General features: G+C 34.1%; 1 protein-coding gene across 4 annotated transcripts in view; it reads left to right on the forward strand.

Moving 5' to 3' along the window:
- Nucleotides 1–23,447, forward strand: part of LOC105201656 (fringe glycosyltransferase) — a 116,207-nt gene that overhangs the window by 18,267 nt on the left and 74,493 nt on the right. For all 4 annotated transcript variants that reach the window (XM_039451447.1, XM_039451445.1, XM_039451446.1 and 1 more), the window contains 3 exons: nucleotides 998–1,237; nucleotides 9,739–9,787; nucleotides 13,648–13,750. In XM_039451447.1, the coding sequence (XP_039307381.1) occupies nucleotides 998–1,237; nucleotides 9,739–9,787; nucleotides 13,648–13,750 (392 nt within the window). The remainder of the gene's footprint in view (nucleotides 1–997; nucleotides 1,238–9,738; nucleotides 9,788–13,647; nucleotides 13,751–23,447) is intronic.

Below are 23,447 nucleotides of genomic sequence, written 5' to 3' on the forward strand. Positions count from 1 at the left end.
TGATCTTAATCATTTTTTCAAATTACGTTATATTAAAAGAAAAGATACTATATGTGTTAGAATAATCTAAATTAAGTTTAAGTAAAGTAATAAAATTGCAATTTTTATTATATATTTTTGACAACGATCATCTGCGAAATACTGATAAAATAAATATCTAGCATTTTGGAAACATTTCGTTCAGTATTTTATACAACGCAATTAACGATTAATTTATATAAGTACATGTCTTATACATGTACAAAATATCTACATACATGTCATTAATTGTCTAGGTACATGTCATTAATTTTTAAGTAATTATCGTTTGAAAAATAATTGCTTTTTCATAAACTGAAAAATGTAAATATAACAAATGACATTCTTTAATTAATGTCAAGGAGATAGATTGGACTTTTACAGAATTTGGAATTAAAATTTGAAGCAGTGAAGATATTTAATATTAGAATCAGACAAACTTCACGTAAAAATGACTATTTTTAGTGATACCTTTGTAGAAGAAAATTTGATTCTAAATCAGCTAAAAAATTAACTAATGCAAAACATAGTTTCATAATTATTAGTAGTTATTTTGGTATACTACGTATCTCTTATGTGCTACAACGACGTAACTAAAAAATTGTCATTTTTGAATTGTCTAAAAAGAAAAGATCTAATGAAAATTCAACATAGCTATTGAGATTTTTTATTCCTTTACAATCTGTAGATCAAATTATTACAACGGAATTGCATTTAAAAATAATATTAAAAAATTTGAATGAGGCAAAACATTCAAACTGAAAAATTTGGTTTCTGTGAGTTATGTCGTTGTAGCAAATGAGCGGTATCGCTTACTCTGTTAACGTGAAGAGATATCTTGTCTATATTGATGTTATCCATGAAAATAATTGCATATTAAAAGAAATTTTTCAATTCTCTTAATGTTGAGGCTTCCTGTTCTCCATAGGAAATTTTTCTCTTTATTTTAATAATATATTCTGGTAATTGTGCATTGCAGTGGGTCGACGAGATGAACGTGGCGGAAGTGAATAGCCGAAGCGTGATAGTGGAGGTGCCGGCGTTGAGAAAGTTAATCAGCGAGGAGTCGCCGGTGACTCCGCCGGTGGCGACGGCGACTATGGCACCGTTCGCTACGAACCTCGACGACGTGTTTATCAGCGTGAAGACCACCAAGCACTATCATCACTCGCGCTTGCCGGCCATCATCGATACGTGGTTCCAATTCGCCAGGAATCAGGTAAGCGCCTCCTTTGCGCCGCGCGGATCACCGTGAAATGCCGATATCTCGGATTCATTAGCGTCGCTCGATCACCTCGTTTTTTGCGCTTCGATCTTGTGACAACCTCATTACAAATATAGCGTGAACATCTGAAAATATTAAAGCTGCCTGAGAGTATCGTTCAATAATTGAGATGCTTTCTGATGTAGTCGTCACATATCTCTTACTTGTTTCGCTCGATGCATTAAGCTTATTACTGCTTTGGATAAATTTTATTTACTTTATAAAGCAGTCGTGTGTGTATCGTTCAGCAGTAGTGAAGCTTTTTATTTCAATTTGAATTTTAATTAATAATGTGAATACAAATTTAATAATGTAAATTAAAGTCAATTGATTTTTATTCTTGCTTTTTACTAGATATATTTAATATTAGTTAAAATTTTAAATGTTTTATATACTGAGAAAAAAATTACTAAATTTAAATAAATTATTACTAATACTATTCAAATAACTATTTTATATCAGATCAAAAATATTTACTTTATACAAGTAATATTTGCTACAAATGATTTTCACTTGTTTGAAATAAATAAGTTATTTGAACAATACTAATAACATATTTAAATTTAGTAATTTTTTCTCAGTATATGGAGGATCAATTTTGCATAAAAATTAACATATAAGAAATATTACACGGATGTAATACTTCTTGTGATAAGAGAATAGCCTCATGATATTTTTTTAAAATTATTTTTGCCGAAAATTCATTATTATTTAATTCGTTCGCTATTATTCGTGAAGCGAACGAAGAATTCGGATAAGAGTCACATAAGAATTGATCGTGTTAAAGTGTGATAAATGCACGCATAGTCTTATCGCGACGTCTCCATCATCACGAGATTCATCTATACGCTTTCGAGCTTTGGAGCGGAATAGACCATACTTTGTACACGACTCGTTGGGCCTTATCCAAGGGTATCGAAGCGTATTCGCGCGTATTTACCGTAAACCGTGTCGCCGATGATCAGCGTGAATTCACGATTTCTCGCGCCGTGGGAATGAGATTCGTTCCACTCTTCCTTCCCTACAATTTCTCATTTGCCTTTTCGTAAATATCGCCGGCGCCGGTCCACGCCTCGCGAAAACAAGAGGCACTCTTCCACGCCCTGTGAATATAGAATTTACGTGATATTGTTGTTGCAAAATTAATTTGATTCGACTTTTTAAATCATAATAGATTAAATCTTTTGGGAAATCTCTTCTTAATGTGCACGACAATTACGTTATCTTTACTAGTGCAAACTATATGTTTGTGTTTATATTAAATAATTATCTGTATAGAATTATATCTTTATTTTGATATATTTATTTATATATTAGAAGAACTCGAGAGTGTGCTTTTTCTAGCATTGTAAAAATTGGAGCAACGGACAAACATTTTTTTGATAATTAATACTAATGAAGAAACCTTGAGAAGTTCTCATACGCCGCGCCGGCATGATTCTTGCGTCGGATAAAGAAACAAAATACGTGCATCTCAGCGGCTTCCGCGTCCTTCTGCACTTCACCGGGTTAATATACCGTTCCTCCAGGTAATTACTACCTGGATTTGCACGAGTTCTCGCGTTTCCTGTAATCTCGGTTGATTTCCTCTACGCTCTTCAGGAACGAAACTTTAGCGGATCCAGTCATGGATACATTACTCGCGCTGTATCTTGATTTGATTTCATTTCTCTATTTTGTTTATTTTATTTCTGCAATTTATTTAATTTCTGACTTTGCCATTTAGATATTTTTTATCAAATTTTAATTTTCAATAGTAATTGCGACTCTTTGTATTATAAATCTCAAAGTCCTTATTTTATTAATCCATATTTATCAATTTATAATTAGTAACAATCGTTGCAAGTAAATATTTTTTTATACTTAAATTTCTACGTACTCAAGTTAGCACAATCTCGATTTCCAAACTTACACTGAGAGAAAGATTATTAAATTTTAATAAATATTTGTTTTTGAATAGTTGGAATGAAATATTTACTTAAGTACAAATAAATATTTGTCTAGTACAAGAACAACCAGTTTAATTTAATCATCATTTTTTTTTAGTAGATATTTATGTAATGTAAGTAAATATTTCATGCAACTATTCAAACAAATATTTATTAAAATTTAATAGTTTTTTTTTCTTAGTGTAGAACGCGTTACTGTAAAATGTTTTTAATTTAAACAATTAATTTATTTTCTTATCTTTCAATTTTGATTTACAACTATCAAATATCAAAATGTAGTGCGATCATGAATGTAAGAATACAGTTTATGTACAGTGACAAAACTCGGAGCTTTAGAATAATTAGATTTTCAAATAAATTGAATTACGAATGAGAATTCGGTGAGAATTCATGCGTATATGCATTCTCTGTTATAACATGTCAACGATTTTGAGAAATAAGAGTTAAAGAAGATTACAAGGTTATTTAAATTATATGTCTGCAATGTGAAGGAATTCGTGATTCTCTCATGACGCGCCGTGATGTCTTAATTTGCTTCATGTCCCGATTATTCTTCCTCTCGTCGATCTCACGCTTTTTCCACGCGTATAACACTCGCGTTGCCTGTGACTCGCGTCGGCACGCATTTTCCGCGACGCGAGCGCGAAAAAGTGCGATGGGAATAATAAAAGTCTGTGTCCGGCTGTGCACGGTTTGTGGTTCGTGGGAAGATCTCACGATTTACCTCCGACCCTGACGACCTCCGCGTTAACCGACTTAGTCCACCCACGAGCATTCACAACGAACTTACCTTTTTCGTTGTTTCTTTCTCGATAATTAACCGATGCGCCACGATCCCCGCGAGTCGGCTGGGGCCGATCGTTCTTTTATTGCCGTGTGAGATCGTAGTCGTTATTGATTCTCACGTATTATTGCAGAAATTCGATGCGCTCAATCAGTACATAATGTCGTGTAAAAAATGGTCATAATTGAATAAAGGAATTTTTTTTGCTGCTCTAAAGAAGAGTGTCGATTCAAGCGGCTTTACATATTCACAGTTTAATCGCATAAGTAATGAAATATTATACTCGAACACAAAGGAAAGATAGATGATTTATTTACATATTTATAATTTATATTTGTTTTCATCGGTGAAATAAAAGTACTCAAAAGAAATGAAGAATTTTGCCGAGTAAAAAAATAACACACACTCCATGATTTTGAACGATTACAACATTTATTCCTTTTCTTTGCGAGAGATTAGAAATTCACGATCCAATTTACGGTAGGTGATTTATCGCGGTGAAGGTAATAGACTTGGGTAGAAACCTAGCTACCTGCCTGAGGTTCAAAATTATTTGTGGAGCAATAAGTCTTAAAATATAGATCGCTTTCTTTTGATATTCGTAAAATTTCTTTGATTTTCATAACACTCTTACAAATGTATATATTTCACGAATTTGATAGCATAATGATACATCGTAAAAAAGAAAGTGGATCAAGCATCAATCGAAATCATGAAATGTAAAATGGTACTTGCGCCATTAATTAAATATATTTATATTATAAATTTTATTAAAACAATTTTTTTTAATTATTTTGTAAAACTTGTAAAATATTCAGTTGATTGCAACTAATAACGTGATCTATAAAAACATTATGTAAAAAGAAATTAGAAACCTTGTTAAAGAAAAAGTTAAAGAAGATAAAGAAAAAAATTATAAAACGCCGTTTATACAATTAATAATTTTGATGGTATTTTACATTTAACAATTTTAATTAAAACAATTTTATTTTGCCTTTAGCATACATACTTTACACACACATACACACACACACCCAATTTATATACTTTTTTGGAGTCTTAAAATAAGCCTTTACGGGTTTTATAAAAGAAAAACAAGCCAAGAGTATTGTAGCAGCTCGCTATTAAGGTGTTAAGTTTCTCTCTTAAATTGGACAGAGGTGAGCAATAGGTCGCGATATTTTGATTGTTAATACATCGTATATCACAGGTAATGTGTTTTAATAATGCGCTCCACTGAGGAGGAACATTGATTGCGCATTTATTGTTGGTACAAGCCCCACGTTCGCCTTTCTTTCCTCGATCACTACCTTACGACCCTGTTAATGACCTTTAATGGCCACATTTATACATCTCACCACCTACTTTTTTTTCTCGTTCTTTTATGCTTGGTGTTATACGTGGTACATAATAGGATCAAGTAGCTAATATCAGTTTAAGTTGTTATCTAGATATCCGCTTGAAAATCGCGAAAGTAATCGAGATTTGTATTTTGTTACGAAATCCCGATTGTTATGACAATAAAGATCACATGCTAACGTATCACTCATCTGCAAATATTTTTTATACTGTCCTAAAATTTTTAATTCTAATTGTAATAATATAATAATTAATTTTATCTCTTGAATTAATATTTAGTTGGGTTAATTATTTAAAGCAATTATTTATGATTTTTCAATATCTGTTATTAAACATTTTTATGACAAAATGTCGAATTAGAATTTTATTAAGGTATAATAAAAATAAAAATAAAGAAAAATGAGCAAGTTTTTGTTGTTTACAGTCCAAAAAAGTGATTACAAAAGGTTTTATTTTTGGAATCTTGTCAATCAAATTTCAATAATTCTGTGCTTAGCGAGAACACAGCCTTTTTCTAAACCTTTTCTTTTTTAACAAACTTTGTATCAAGCCTTTATTGGGACTCGAGATTCGACGAAATCTTTTCTTGCGCCTTTCTTTAAATTTGATAGTCACGCCGTTCGATTATCGTGTCATTAAGCGGAGGTGTGGACACACATGGTTAGGTACAAATTTTCGTGATTCATAAAAAGAACCCCTCGAGACCTCGAGGGTCGATCGCGGGTCAAAGTCTGGTGTCGTTACTTAGAATGACTCGGCCGATACTGCAATCCCCCAATCGACGAAGCCCGACCCGGCCCGAGCGGTCGGAACTGGCTTCAGATAATTGGTCGATTACTTTGGTTATTTAAGCAAGCTTAAAAGGTCCGATGCAATTTCGCGCGGCACGCCGATGAGAGCTCACTGCACTTCGGTGAATTATTTCCTCTTAATTTCCATTGCTCTTATATGCGGCGAGTGTCTAGGGCTGAGATTTTCAATTGACCCCCGGTGCGATATAATCAACCATCGCCAAACGATATTTATTCATTTCTCTTTGATTGAAGATTACAACCTACGTCGAAAAGAATTAGACATAAAAAGACTAAAATTTTGAAAAGTCCCGCGCAAAAATTATTTATTCTCTTTCGTGCATTAGATGAATGTACTTATAGCAGATATTATTTATTTTTTACTTATTTCTAGCGCTTGAAAATGATTTTATCTTATAAGTCATTCGGTTCAATAATGGCATGTTTCATTGATTAATTTTTTTATTAAATATAAACTTTTTGTCTTGCATTGAGAAAAGTTGCGCATTTTTGTTTATCATTGCCATATTGTTAAAGTTAGTTATCTTAATTGCCAAATTTATTTTTTAAACCGAAGGAAACTCGCACGTCAGTTTGTAACATATTTTTATAACTTTTTTTTTGTATTGGTAAAGAGATAATACCAGTATTTTTGTTTCACGTAGATGGAACATAATCGTTAAATTTCCTTGCCTGTCCTTTTTAAGCCAAATTTGTCTCGGCTAATTAGAGGTAACGAGCGAGTCTTAATATGATTCTACGCTCCTAACACATTCATAAACGTTGGCCATCGTGATACGACTTACGAGCGGAATAACCAACACTTAGGACGGCTTAACGAATTCCCGGGAAAAGCTCCAAGATCAGCTTAACGATGGCTCTTTTAAGTACGACGTACGTGCGGGGATTAATGCAATTATGTCGATGTAATGCGACGCCGGTGCCACTGACGTCATCGCGATACACTCGTCTCTTATTTTTGTACACGACGTTTATTCGTTGCCGGATATTCATGTTCTTTCTGGGAATGCTGACGAGTTCTCCGGTCTCCCTTTCTCTTTCTATCTGTCTTTTCCTGTCTGCATGCCTCGGATTAATGCCACGCTGCAATTGTAGTGCCTTTTTCCACACACGTGCTATTTTTACGTTTGTCACGTTGCACCACGGATATCCGCTATGGCTACATCCGAGATATGTCGGCGAACTTATTGAGGCAACTGCAGTTTGTTCGTTGTCCGTTTTAAAACCTACATAAACTCGATGCACATGCAAGTCGATTAAATATGCTCTCAGAAGCTGTACCATTGATTAAATCGCGCATTATTTATGTAGCCTGGTCAAAATAAGCGATTCAATTCTGTTTTAATTAACAGAATTGAATCGCGTGCATATCGGCATGTGAAATATGCATTCAATGAGCGAATATTGGTTGGCACAAAATTTATAGAGGTCATGCCTTTATAGAGAGATATTACGCTGTAATTTCGTCGAAATTCTCTAACAAGTTGCGCTCGCGGAATTTCGTTAACAGAGGAAGCGGCGAATGTAAAATCACGGAGTTGAAAATCACGTCGCGCGTCATCTCTCGCGAATTTTCGTCCTCTTCGATTTTTCCGGTAGCTCATTGAGACACCAACGCGATATATTGCCGCGTGAAAATCATCAGGACAATGCTTCTGACGTCTGGAGCACCAGATCTCCTTCGGTCGTTCTTGCTCGTTCACTTCCTGAAGGGAACTACTCTTGGGAACTAAAAATAAGCGAGTACTTTAACACGTGCAGCGTACGCCGATCGTAACGTAACGATACGTTCGAGTCCAGATGCAACTGCCACGGAAGGGTGTGCGATGCGACAGATACAAATGGGAAGTTTCAGCTCGCGGCGCTCCGAGATAAATTTTCCAGCGCGACGAAGCACATGAGAAACTTGAATAGTCCTTAATTGAAAGTATGTCATTTTATCACGGTTTTTACCATATACGTCCTGGAGATTTTTACTTCGAACAGCGACTGGAGTAAAAAATATTCTAAAAAAATACACTTTTTTTTTTTTAAATTTAACGCGTATATCCTATTTTACAGCTTATAACTAGAGATGTGCGATTTTGCGACGCACCGTAAGCACCGATTTTTTTTTTTTATTGTACGATGTGCAATTGTATTTCTATTCGCAGAATTGCACACAATTCAAAATGCGAATAATTTTATATGACTGCGTGCATGCTTATTTATTTCTCTTTAAAACAATTTTGAAAGTTTTATTGTGAATTTTATTTTAAATTGAATAAAATTTAAGGATGTATAGGGCATTCTTCAATGCAATTGTTTTATATTGCATTTGAAAGTAGTAGAAAAAATATGGCAGCAATTTTCTATCTTTTATCTCTAAAAAATTTATTTCATTATTAATTATATTTTCATTTGATATATATATATATATCGAATGAAAATATAATTAATAATGAAATAAAAAATAATGAAAAATTTGAATTTTTTTATTCAAGCACTTTAAATATTCAAGATGGTTTACGCAGTTTTATTGCGATACAGAGATCAGTTCTGTAAAATAAATAAAATTTATTTATTTATTTACAAAATAACTAAACAAACAATCACAATAAAACTTAAATTTGTATAAATCACCTTGAGTATTTAAGTACTTACACAAAAAATTGCGAGTTTTTTAATGTTGTAAAAAATAATTCAATTTTTAATAACAAAGTAAAACTATAAAAATATGTTATTAAATAAAAATAATATAATTTTATTTCATTATGTATTATAGTTTACTTGAAGTGTTAATATTAACACATTTTCAAATTTTATTTACAGCGATTGGAATTTTATGTTCAACACATTCTTAAAGTTACATGTAAATATTGGAAATATAAAATGTTACGTATTTCACGTTTATAAAAAAAATATAAAATTACGCATTTAAAATATAAAATAATCGCAATGCGACATATAATTGCATTTGCCGTGATTTATAAAGAAGATCGTAATCACGATGAACAATTTTATAAATTGTACATCCTCTACTTGTAACTAAAAAATGTTGGTAGTCATATTTTTAAATAACATTTTGTAATTCGAAAATAATATTCTATATGTGAGAGCGCGAGTTAGAATCAAAGTTGCCTTTTTTTGCCATTTTCAAATAACAGAAATATCGTTTTTGCGATATTGCGCGTACGTTTGTAAGCTAAAATATATGATGTTTTTCTTCACGAATACTCGTTTCTATCTCCTGACTCGTTTTCGAAACTTGTTATGATTTCGCTCTCGCGAATACAAATGAGAGAAGTGTATCGTAGTAGCGCAAAGTGCTTCAAGGCTGTAAGATTTATTGCGTATAACTGACGCGGATGGAGCGATCCGTATCGAAGGGATAAGAAAGGGATTGAAATTTATGATCGATACGTGATGCGTATTGTTTGGCTGGATGGTCTGCAGTAAACAATCAAACGTGTACGTGCCACAGCGTGATTATTGTGCCGCATCGGGTATAATCGAAAGGGGGTCGTGTATATGTGATGAAAATATAACGATTTTTTTTGTTTCTGTTTGCAGACCTGGTTCTTCACCGACAGAGACGATTCGTACTTCCAAAATCAAACCAGTGAGTACTTGTTAATGATTTTTTACTGAATTTATTCTTACACGATGAAAAAAAATAATTTTGTAATTGTCTGATTATGCGTATCAGTCTGTGCTGTTTTATTTCAAATTTTTATAAGTTGACTTTTAATCTTGTTTAAAAATTTAATAAATAAATAAATTTTCAATTTAATTGGTATGCATACGCACACAATTCAACATTTCAATAATGAACCAAATAAAATGAAATATGGTACATGAAATAATTATCAATCGAAGAAATAAAAAGTTTTCCTTTTTTGACATGATTGTATAATGATACGTCGACTCTTAACTTGTTATATTATAAATCAATTTTTGATTCTGCTAAGATTTATAGTATCGTAATAAATCGCATAATACGATATTGAAATTAATTTCGTATTAATTGTATATTGTGCCTGATTATTTGTCACATGCGAACTTTTGGAGGCTAACGAAATAAAATTAAGGGAACCATTATTTCAAAACAAAAATATTAATAACGAAAGAAACGTTGAATATTTGATTACTATATGTATTTAAATCGCGATATTATCGTACAACTTATCGTGCATTTAGTGTACGACTCTCTTCTTTTCTCTTATTTGTTGCCCCTTTTTTTTCATCGTAGAGAATCTATCAATTTTTTTTCCGTGTTCAGTTGAAAACGCGACTGCTGTGATACAAATATGAAGTAATTTTTTGTTTCCACATATTATACGTTACCGTTTTTTCACCGATTACAATTTTACAAAGAAAAAATTTACGTAAGCAATTACGTCGACGGATGTTGTCACGTCGATCACCTATCTCGAGGTCGTGAGAACACCTGTCGATGTACGAGACCGTAAATATTTTCCGTACAAATGACTCTATTAAAAAAGAAACTCGAGCGAAGTATGTATATTCCCCGTGTAAGACAAGGCACGGATAATTACGACGGCGGGCCTTAATGGTCGCCCTCATTTATGCGATAATTGCTGGCGAAACGAGCGCGTGTGCAGGAGCTCGTCTCGGTCGCTTGTAGGAGCGGAGTTGCTCGTCAATCATTTCGAAAGTTTAGTCATCCGCGTCTCGGTCATCCGTTCACGGCGTCGGATTAAGGTGCGGTTTATGGATGCTTGGGACGTGCTCGAATCGAGAGCGCCGAAACAACCAAGTGTGATACGATTTCCATTTGCTTTACTATATATCTGATAGTACGAGACGTAATCTATCAGAAATTTTTTTTAGACAAACTATAGACGAGTCAAATTAATTTTGTAAAATTTTTAATGTTGCGAATTTAAAGAATTCGCTAAATCTGTCATTGCATATTTTGTCTCTCGCTAAAATAATTACTAAAATATTTCATTCATTAATGTAGTATATCACGTAACAGAACTTTGATTTCACTTTGTTCATCCTGTGTATGTAATTTTTTATGTTTTGAAACGAGAGAGATAAAATTAGTTCACTATTTTGATCTTGTTTTCGCTTAAAATGTTCTTTTACGTGAGAATCTTATCGTTTCATCAATGTTACGGTGCGAATACGTTAACACGGTATTAGATAATTACCTACTGATCGAGGACACCGAGTGTCTAATAAAGAGAAATCGATATGTCGAAAGAGGCAGAAGGCACGTGTGCGAGTTGTCCGATGGGTATTCCACAGTATTCTACATACGTGTTAGACCGACCGGTTTGCGAACTCCGCGCTTAAGTACTTTGCACGGGATCCTGCAATAATCGATAGATCAATCGATTGCGTCGATAGTCTTTCCGTACGTATACGTGGAAGTTTAGAGCGCTTTGTCAGGTTCTTAAAATAAATGTATTTATACTTGTCATATTAATAAGCAGATTAACTCGTTTTGATTAAAATAGATTAGAACTAATTACATAAAGTTATGTAAAATTATTTGCTTGAATTAATTGCGGTTCTTATTTTTAGTTTTTGTTGATACTTTCCTTTCGAGAATTAATTAATTCCATTAGAAATATGAAGCGCAGTCGTTTCTAAATTAATTTCAATAGATAAAAATGGAAATATTTTTGCTTTTATTGGAAGTTATTTAAATGTAATTGTGTTTGAGATTATTTTCTTTGATATTTGATTCCGTTATACAAAAAATTTGTTAAGAATTACTGATATTTAGTGTAATTTTAAAATAAATTGCGTTGCATCAAGATTTTATTGTTACCGGAGCAAATTTTCGCGTTCTTGTAATAACACGATAAAAAATCGCATTTATCGGTTGCTTTAGTCGCAATGCAAATTAGTGACAGGCTTATAATACTCGAGATAATAGCAACGGTGAATTTTGACCGGCGATATCATTGCCAACGTGTTATGAAGCGCATCCCAATTGCACCCTCGGGCGCGGATGCAGATGACGAGCAGAAGGAGAAAGCGGATGATGAGAAATGGAAGATGGAAAGATGCACCGCGCGAGAATGTGTGATACTCATTGAGGACGAGGTGAAAAGCCGGCTCTCGTTCGCGTTCTTTCGGTCATCTGGACAATAACGCTGTCATTCTCGCGTCCAAATAAAAGAAAGGATACGAAAGAAATTGCAAAGGGGAAAGCATCGTAATTACGGGACTTTCGCACGCGAGATAAAATGGTACCATCTATTGGATGATTCATTGAAACGACGAAAGTCGAGTGCATCATGCATATACGACGACAGTCGTAAGAATATTCTTGCGTAAGAAGGATGAAATCGCAGGGATTACTGTGTAGCGTGCGCAGACTCTCGCTATAACATACCCGATATTATTTCATGCTTCGCTCATAACTCGGGCCACGCATTGGTCACGAGCGGAGGCAGGAGCGTGGGTGGACGGCGGGTCCCGAGGAGGATAATATCGGGTGCGGAAGGTCGCAGGAGGAGGGATGAGCACGCGAACCCTCGGGCACCGTCCGACATTTGACCTTACCACGCGCTCTGCACCGGTTTGCACCTCCGCATCGGCCATTTCTCATTACCGTTTCTACCTGACTCGAACTCGATCCATCCTCCGCGATTTATCCAGGTGTGAATGCCGACAACCTTGCGCGGGAGATCTCACGTAACGATAGCGCAGAAAAATACCGGCTGCACGAATTAATGATTATTAATTCACGACATTTGGTTGCTTTTCAATTATTCAAATTGCTATTATGAAAGAAGAAGTAGTATATTTATTTTATCGATGTAAAGCTAATGATTGTTCATTGTTTACATTGTGTATATGCGTGTGATCTTCGTAAATCCTAAATTATAAATTTGAAATCGAGTTTCCTGGTGCGATATGTCGATACGTCGGGACGTTTCAGCGACTTATAGCTTATTGAATATTGTTATTGGACACGTTCAAGCCAGACAAAGCAGCCAACCTTCTCGCCGAGCGGTTGAATGCGATCCGTTGGATTTACAAATAAGAACCAATCGTGTTTAAGCTACTTTGTCGATTTGAACGTGCTCGAGCACATTAGTCGCACGAGACACAGGTGTGTGCTTTAAAAATTTATATCAGCTGCACATAATAGCTGCTCGTAAAAGATACGATCTTTTGATAACGAATTTTTATTTTGAATTTTTCTTTTTACTTTTACGAACACAGTTCAATTTAAAATAATTACATTCGATTACGATTAATAATTGTTCCCGATTCGATTGTTTGACAAAGGGGATATCCCGTGTATACCGTGTGCGTATCATCGATCGCGATACACCCTCTTCCTCTCGAAAGGATGGTTCTCGCTTCTTCAGGAGCGAGAACCATCAGCCCGAATTAATTTGACCGCCGCAGCAGCGGCTCACGAGGATGATTATTAACCTCTTAATTAATTGCACGCCCACCCTACATTCAGCGCTCTTCCTTTGCTTTCAGACGGCCACATGATCAACACCAAGTGCTCATCTTCGCACAATCGGCGGGCTCTTTGTTGCAAGATGTCGGTGGAATTCGACAGATTTCTCGACAGTGGCCGAAAGTGAGTATTATTTTTAATCTTCAAACATGTAGAGCGAATGTGTCATCAAATTTTAATGCACTAAAATTATTAAAAAGAATACATAAAAAATTGAAGTAATCAGTGCCAAAGGTTTATTAAATTTAAAAACAATCTAATTACTGAGCACAAGTCATGCTAATGTTATTTATGCGAATTTATAGCAAAATACAAATATTGTTTATATTTTACTGAAAAAAACAAACGTTTCGACATTTTATCTTTGGTATTTCATTGTGATTTAAATATATTCCGCCAACTGTTATAAAATTAATGCAATATATAATTAAAATTCTGAAAGGAAATCCATACATGTCTCGAATTTTAGCGCGTTTTTGCTGAATCAACATTCATCCAGTCCGACTTTTGTGGATTATTTCGGCAACGTCATTATATTTTTACATTAACAATTGCGCTGTTCGCTATTTTTAAGTATTAATAATGTACTGCGTTAATTTTATAATGGCTGGCGGAGTGAATTTTGAATTATGCATAAACGATTCAAATGTAGAGTCGAAATATTTTTGTTTTTCTGTAAAATCTATATATACAACATTTGTATTTTTTGTTAAATACATATAAATGATATCAGTACGATTCTGTTCGATAATTGGATTTTTATCTAGAAATTATTAATACAAGTTATGCAAGAAATTTAATAGACTATATCTATTTTCTATCTTGGTTTCGCTAGGATTTATGGTCATAATACAATTGAAAGTATATTTGTATAAAATCTTAGTACGCGAAAAGTAGTAGTAAAAGTTTCTGTTACAATAAGTTTTAATCGCAATTCCTTTGAAAGTATGCAATATTTTCGCATTGGTATTCTTGGAATGCTGCTTCCTTTTGTTACTTATCCAGATAATTAATGTTGAAACGTTCAACAGGTTGATCCTATATCTTTTACATTTATTCTCGGAACAATTACTACTCGATCTCGTATATGTCGGACGATCCGATAAGTCTCGAAGCGTAAGGCGACCCGGTGTATCGCCATTCGGACAAATAAATATCGCTGGTAAAGACAGGCTTTATATCCGATATCGAGGTTATCCGGTGCCCAGACACGTATTTCTTTTCTTCGAATAGGCGGGTCTCCATTACCGATCCTCTATTCGGCCCGGCCGTACGTCGATAATACTTGATATTCGTCCGATAAGACATATCCAATTCTATTCTCGCGAATGTATATATACTGTATATACAATACGCGTTCACGACGAACAATGTGTACAATGGCGCGTTAAGAGATTCCTTTACAAACGCACGAGGTGAAACATTGACGATTCCTCGTCGGAGATTTCTGCGGTAGATTGTGTCCAAATAGATAGGTAGGTAGATAGATACATTCTTGCTGGGAGAAAGTATTAAATATTTCTTTCTTGTGAAATTGATACATGGTGTTCGTAACCGTTATTCGTAGTTCGACATTAGGAATGAGATTTGGCACGAGGAATGAACTTGACGTTTAGCTTGAAAAATTAAATGAATTTAAGTTTTTCAAAATTTGATAGATATCTAAATCAATGATGTAATAATTTCAAATTGTTTTTAAAAATTACACTTATCGCACTTAAAAAAATTACAGCATCTTGCCGTTTAAGATTAAAATATCTTTTATAAATAATAATAATAGGAGAACATGGATTAGTGTGTAAAAACACATCTAATTAAATAAGATCCTTAATTCTAGGATTTTCGTGTTAAGATCTTTTTGAGTGTATATTATGTACATGATTTTACATAAAGTTTGAAGTTCAAATAAGACTGTCTTTTATTTATCTTTATTATATCAGAGCTCGGTGAAAAATGTATTTTTCAACCAAGTTTTAGATCGGTTTCGCATACTACGAAAGATCACAAATCGCAAAGAACCGAAAATCGCACCAATTTCTTAAACTCTACCTTTTAAATATTTTTAATGTTTAAATTATTTTTCTTCGGGAAATTTGTAAGGGATTTAAATACGTTTACTGGGTGATACTTGTGTGATACAATCAACTTTCTCTTTCTATTCGAGCTTACCGTGAATCTAGAGCACCTCGAGCATACTTTTTTTCTTTTCTTTTCTCTCGAGTCGAATATGTATAAGCGCGCCTTGCTGAACAATCCAAGAAGCATGAAGAGACGCTAATGGATTTGCATAGGTGCGTTTTTTAAGTGTGGAAAACGATCGCCGATGAACGGAAAAAAATGGACAAATACATTTTGAACGCGACTACGCATAGCAAACTTGGGTAACCCGCCCGGGACTTCCGCGTTGTTTGCGTACGAAAGTGTTATTACTGCGACTTGACCATCGAAAATTCATGTTTGCATAAGGTGGCCTAAACGCCGACTAACGTACGCGGTTCTACACACATACACATACGTGCACCAGGGTTACGCATCGTCAAAATATTATCTCTACGTGAAGTGGTAGCGCCTAGAAAAACACATCTAATGGCCTGTCGCCGTTACAGACGACTCCGTCGCAAACCAATTAACGTGGTCGGCGTTTCCTTTCATTTTGGGAAACACGCATCTCTTTAAGATTTATCTACCTGCGTAAAGATTTTTTTAAACGGAAGAAAAATCCAGGGACACAATGCAGACATGAAGCATAGCTTGTCGTTTCAATTATTCTTTCTCGTATCGAATGCGTCATTTTTCAAAAATTCTTAAAATATATTAGAAACTTGTATATAAACTTTTATATTAAACGTGTTAGGCATCTAGTGTTATACTAGAAGTATATGGGCAATTTTGCAAATACCACATGGCTTTGCGTAATCATTCTTTGTTGATATAAAAACACGCTTACACTAATATATGCGTTTTATTTGATTTATTATGGTATGGTGCATATGCTCTTCCGCGTAAAACAGAAGGCCTCGGTCTTTGATCTTGTATCTATATTCACCGTCGCATGCTTCCTTCAGTTTGCTTGCTTCACCGCCTGCATAAACAGGCGGTGAAGTACCGACGATAGATTGTTATGGGAAATTAGTCTACTGAATACTCGACCGAGTGAGGCCTTTGTACGTCACGGTAAACTGTTTTAATTAGTTTAAATAAGTCTTCTTTATTACTTTTACGTCTGTTACCTGTGTGATGCATTTCCGGTGCAATCTCTATTCAAATTTATTCTAATATATATTTTATTCGATGCAAAATGTAAGAATATTTTACGTAACTTTATGATCGCGATATGTTTATATGATGTTGATTCGCTAAAAATTGTTGTACAAGAATGTTCGCTTAAAGCAGTTAATATCTCTTCCGTGGATGAACACGTGTTTTTCGTGATTCACCTAAGCTATTTCAAGGTGCTTCGCAAAGAGAGAACATTCCTTTGTGCTCTTTCAAAAAGTCTACAATACGCCACGATTCTGTAGTACGAAAACGACACGAGGAGAAAGAGGGAAGAAGGAAAGGAAGGAGGGTAGCGTTGTCTCTCATCGAGCTCGTCCTCGTGTCGTGAAGACGAGACAGGCGGGGAGAGATTAAAGACGGAGAGAGAAGTGGTACGAGAGAAGTGGTACCAGCTGGCCAGGAGGAGACGATTCAATCTCTTTCTCTTCCTCCTTCTTACCAACCGAAGTCTTTCGAGAGGGCATCGAGAGGACGACAGGAGATAGCCGGAGAAAGGGAAAAAGTGTCTCGAATGTCACATGCGGGTCTGCTATGTTTCTTATTGCTCTTCCCGTCTTTAACTACCTTCCTTCGCTTCTATGGAAAACCTATTTCTTGTCCTTTTAAATTAGATTTATTTTTCTCGCTCTTTTGCATATATAAAAAAAAATAGTAACAAGGGCTTCAAATAAAAATTTAAATGGAAATATGTTAGATAACTATAAGTAATTCTTAATAAAAATTTATTATTTAAACATTTTCGTATATGTTTTTGAGAAATTTAAGTCTGAAAGATTTTAAGAATAGAGAGATGAGAGAGAGAATTTTTGGCTCTTTTACGATTTAAAAATATACTGCTTATTATCCTAAATTTAAAAAGGACAGTCATTAATGGTTATATGCCGAGATACGATCGATGTTTTTGAATAGGTTTCGTAACTGCGAGATTAGCTTGGCCGAGATAACACGTGTTTCTTTTTGAAGCGTGGAATTTCACTGTTTTACTGCTGAACGCGTTACGACTTCTCTCATCCGTTTAAAATATTGCCGACAATTTTACACCTTACTTCGTCCAATTATACAGGCGTTTTACGCGTAGTCACTTAGATCCCCAGCGTCGATAAAGAATAACCGTGGTGCAAATTTACGGAACGTGTCGAAATACATTTTGGCGTAATTTTTAATTAAGAAGGCGATATATTTTTTCAAACGTAATTTGATTAAAATTCTTATCTACCTATTTTTATTTTAGTTTCATAACTTTTAAAAAAAGAGTTTGAGTTGATGTTTTAAAATTTAGTTTATCGCGATATTTTAATTTTTAAATTAAAATATAAATTTATTTTTGTAGAAAGTTTTAATTGTTTAAAATTAACTTGCAACGTAGCTTAGAGTACGATAGTCGCGGGAAAATATAACTATTTTGTTTGATAAAAGGATCTCTATAGGATGAGAAATGTACGGTTCAGGTCATCTTATCGTATCCTCGACAAGGCCCTACAGTTTGAATAACGATACCACCTATCATGCTCAAATATATTTTTTCCAAGAAGTCTCACGTCTGATATACTATCGGTATCTTGCAATCTTATTGACATAGCGTGAAAAGACACCTGAGCATGTGGTTTTATATTTCATAAAAAGTATGATGTTTACAAAATTGTTTTTAATTTTAAAAATATTTATGTTTTATTGTTGCAATCATTGACACACAGAAAAAAATCAATATCAAATCGAGACGATCATTCTTTCATATACAAGCAAAAGTATAATATCTTGAAAGAAAATTTCTTCGTGTAAGCACGTTGTGTCTTTATATAATTATATCAATTATATATTTTTTAGAAAATTTTATTCTCTTGCTTATATATGAAATAATGATTGTTGGTTTGATACTAATTTTTTTCTGTGCACGCGCGGCTGAACGATTAAGAAACAGCGGAGTCATTAATATTCACAGCTTTCAAGGATAGTTAGACACTTGTAAAAGCTACTTTATATACAACCTTTCAATTTACGGACAATTTACGGACACTTCGACTTTGATCTTTGAACGTTTTATTTCGCAAAATATTCATGTAAACGTTGATACACGCATAAGTGCGTATTCGATCTCTGCTTGACCGTACTAATTTCAATGGGCTCTGCTGATTAGAAGGAAAACTCTTCCGCTTTTGTTGCACTAATTCGCTCTCTCTTGAGCATCGCCGCTTCGGATGGTCTCTTGGTAATTACAGCGGATATCCCTGGAGACAATTATCCAGCGCCACGGGCGCACAGCATACCGGGACAAAAAACTTGCACCGCTCCTGGACGTGAAGTTCCCGCAATGGTTAACGTCGCGTGACCGCGTATTATACATATACAGGGCTGGCGGTAATGCCGCGTAATAAGCGTTTAGAGATGTCGGAAGGACCGCCTTGCGCTTTCCTCTTTTCCAGTTTTTTTTTTTTTTTTTTTTTTTGTTCTTCACCACTCAACGTTCTTACCGTGATTCTGTCCTGATGTGGACGCTACGCCCTGCATGCGTCGCGTTCGTTCGTGCGTTCAGATTGCTCAACACCTTGACATGATGAATTATACTTATTATGCTATACGCGTTACTATCTTACCGTTCTTTAGAAATTATTTATAAGATATTCTTTTTCGTTAGTTATTGTACAAAGAATTTATTTTTCATATAACTTGATTATTAGAATTATGCAGAAATTGAAATATCTTTCACTGAAATTGAACGTGTGAGGATTAACTGAGCAATCGGATGAAAAATAGCTCGTAATTGCAGACAGAGCTATTCATTTGTGTTTGACGATTTGATATATATTTAAAAAAATTTGATATATGAATATTGTGTTGCGATGGATTTTTCTTTGCTGATGGACATTTCTTTCAAGCTACTGCAAATACTGTGTGACATCGTGACGAATGAAAAGGCTGCACTCTGATCTGAAATTATTTTTACGACATTTCAAATCTAAAACTTACGTTTCTTTTCTTTGTTTTTTAATAAAAGCATTTGTATTTTTTAAGTTTTTTATTTTGTGACGAAATTGCAATTATATTTAAATAATTATATTAATACATAATATATTTTAATCTATCACGCGATGTATTATAATAATTAATTGAATAATTAGAGCGATTTAATTTTGAATATGCTTTTCTAGACCGGATCAGATTATACAAACACGAACATTCAGTTTATCGAAAGAAATGTAAAATTGTGCGATAATATAGGCTACATCCATTGAAATTAATTTAAAAAATACAAGAAACAGAACATTTAGTATATATTTAATTTATAGCACATTAAATATTTTGCAATGAATTGCTGTTTTGTTTTTTGCTCTTGGTGGCGTTTTTGCTATTTTGCAAACGCGATTTCCTTGTCACTTGTTCGCGTGCCGTTTCGTCGCATTATCTTTTGAAAGTGCAAATAAGTAATAAGAATTAGAAAAGAACGCCTTTGTTATGTAAATGCCTTAAAAAATTGATAATAAAAAACGTTCAAATCTACCTTTAATTGCTAATTGTGAATAATTTGCAAATTGACCGTTTAATAGCTAGATTAATTAATAGATCCGATAATTATTTGTCATACCTTAAATTAATTATTTTGCACAGTTTAATACAGAAGGGGCTAATATAATATTGAACGAGAATTACAAACGATCGTTTTACGGTATTTATGGGCGATGATATTTTCTTTAATTGCTTTAATTATAAATCTCGGTTTTCAAACATTTGTCACTTTATATAATTACACAATTAGATTCTAATGCAAAATATGTTTTTTAGAAAGCAGATTAGAAAGTAACTAGTAAGATCAAAATAAAAATTTGTCTTATTGAAAAAGCATTTTAAAAATGCATATTTTTGTGCATATTAATGCATATTTGCAATAAGTAGTTGCATAAAAAATTCGATGTCTGTATAATGCATATATATCTTTTTTTTTTATTACAAATAGTACGTTAATCCGATCACGTTAATTAATCGAATTCTAATTCTAATAAAAAGAAGACAGACTATATTATTGTTGAGCAATCGGTAATGTAAAGAAACCAACAAGATATTTAGTATACATTTATTTTACATGGAATATTTCGTAGCGGTAACGAATCGATTTCTTCACGTTCGTGTTTTGCTGCGCACGGCGCGTTGTATGTTTACATTCGCGTTGGCCTTGTATTGTGCGCAGGAAAGGAGTCGGGTCGGCAAACAACTTTGTGTATCGTTGCATTACCACTCGAAACGCGATAGGAGCAAGTACTAAGAATCGCCAAACGCGATCTTTCACTGTGAGAATTTGCAGACTGCCAGTTCGCGTGATCACAATTTACTGTTGCGATTCGCGGCGTACTGAGACAACTGTTTATCGTAAACAGATACGTACTCATACGTTTTGTGTGATTTATCTTTTAAGAAGCAACAATGGAGTCCTTGAAAAAAAAAAAAAAAAAAAAAAAAACTGATAAAGTGTTTCAATAAACGATTACTATATCAGTAATCATTAGCTGATGAAATGACATCAGTTACTGTGATATAGCAATCAGTTCGTTGAAACATTTTTTTCTCAAAGGAAGAATCTGAAGTATCACAAGTCTAGATAAACGAATTATTTATGCATCGTGATTTGCTCCGCTGGATATTTATTCAAAGCATTTAGCATTTAAAATATATATCGGCTATATCCATTGCGTTCTTATTTCACGCTTTCGATCTCGATTTTAATCTTTAGCAGCATTAAGCAGGCTGTCGAATCTCGTTCCTTCTAATTCCTATCGACGTGCCACTTTAGTCCGGGTGTGGGTCGCTGAAACGAGGGATCGTTCGATCTATACAGACGTTCACTGTAATCTCGCCTTAAACGGACGTGCCTTGTAGCCGCAGGTGTCTCCGCGCGTCTTCCAAAACGTGATATGAATTCCAGTAATTCCGTCTCCTTCTTCTCGAATCTTGCGTGGAATATTATTTCTCTCGGTGCGATGCGTATACAATGTATGCATTTACGATGCCGTACACGCTGTGCAACGTATACATTTTACTTGCGAGGAGAAATCATAAAAATATTCTTGTAAAGCTAGATCTCACTCTTAGAATTTTCTGACTCGAGGCTCACTATCTCTTCTGCCTTCAGCACAAGAGATGGTATCGAATGAACAAGGGTCTTGATGTCTTAAATTACTCTTGTTGACAAGTATAATGTGCCTACCGTGATTAAATCTGTTTTTATAGAGCGCGTAGAAGCGTCGCGCATCGCGTTATTTTATGCATGCGTGGACGTCTTAAGTGTCGGTATTGCCATCGATCACTTAACCGGATCGACCGTTCGTCTCGGAGCGCAATTGATTTATTTAACGCACGATCGTTGAACCGTAGTCGTGGCAATTGGCTAGATTTGTCGTTGCGTAACTCCAATAAAATAATCGGCGTACGATCGCCGCGCGTCATTATGGAAATAGTCGACTCGTTCCGTAGAAAATCGCGTGTGCGCATCAAAGCACGATTTTGCTACTGGATTATTACTCGGCGATTGATCGTCTTTCCAGGAGGCGCAGTCTCCTCCTTCCAGTAATTTTCAGGCCGTGTAATTCCGCGCGCGTAGGAGATCGCATTATAGGGACGGCAAGAAAGGGTAAATCTCGTGCGCGAATAGTAGATCATAGAGGCGAGGCGTATTCTTGAAGAAATTGCTTTGAGAAAATGCGAAAATTTGCATATATTATTTTCGAAAAAACAATTTATAGGAATACCTATTCGTCTAAATATAAAAAAATGGGTTATATTTTGATAAATTTTTTATTATTAAGCTCTTTCTAATCTAATTCTAAATTTTGGTTATAGTTTTAAAAGATTGGGCGAAATTGTTTTTTCCAATTTTTGAATTTTCTCAATTGTACATTCACAAAAGAAGTGTTCAATTTTAAAATATTTGAATGTTTTTGTTTTCGGATTCCGTTTTTAAGAACTTATAAACGGTTTGTTTTAAACCATGTATAGATTTAAATTATTAAAACGTTAAACTGAAATCTTTAATAAGCTTTAAATGTTTTAATGTCTTAAATTTAAACATCGTTTAAAACGAAAATGTTTTTAAGTATTAAAAAAATGGAAACAGAAATAAAACATTTTGATATCTTAAAATTAAACACTTTTTTTTTTAATATAGGTGAATTATTCGAAAAATTTAATTTATAGGTGAATTTTTTAAATAAATTTTGTTTTTCTTAGGAAAAGACGCAAGAAAATCTGTAGGAAAATAGAAAAGCTTCAGTTTTTTCCAAGCTTCTGAAACAATAATTTTGACAATAAATTTAAACAATTTTATACAAGTTGATCTCTATCTTTTCTCATTATAGTAAGTTTTATTATGTCTGCGTAAAGTAAGTGGTATGTATCGTATTGACCATCAATCATAGAATTTACGTGAAAGTATAGTATTGTAAAAATAGCCGTCATCCCTTTATATTATAATAAATGCGTTTATCACAATTTATGAAGCACTTTCCCTAAGTGCTTCGATGTAATGTTTCGATAAATAAAGCAAGAATTATATTGT

Source organism: Solenopsis invicta, chromosome 7, assembly GCF_016802725.1.
Source record: "Solenopsis invicta isolate M01_SB chromosome 7, UNIL_Sinv_3.0, whole genome shotgun sequence".
Lineage (NCBI taxonomy): Eukaryota > Metazoa > Arthropoda > Insecta > Hymenoptera > Formicidae > Solenopsis > Solenopsis invicta.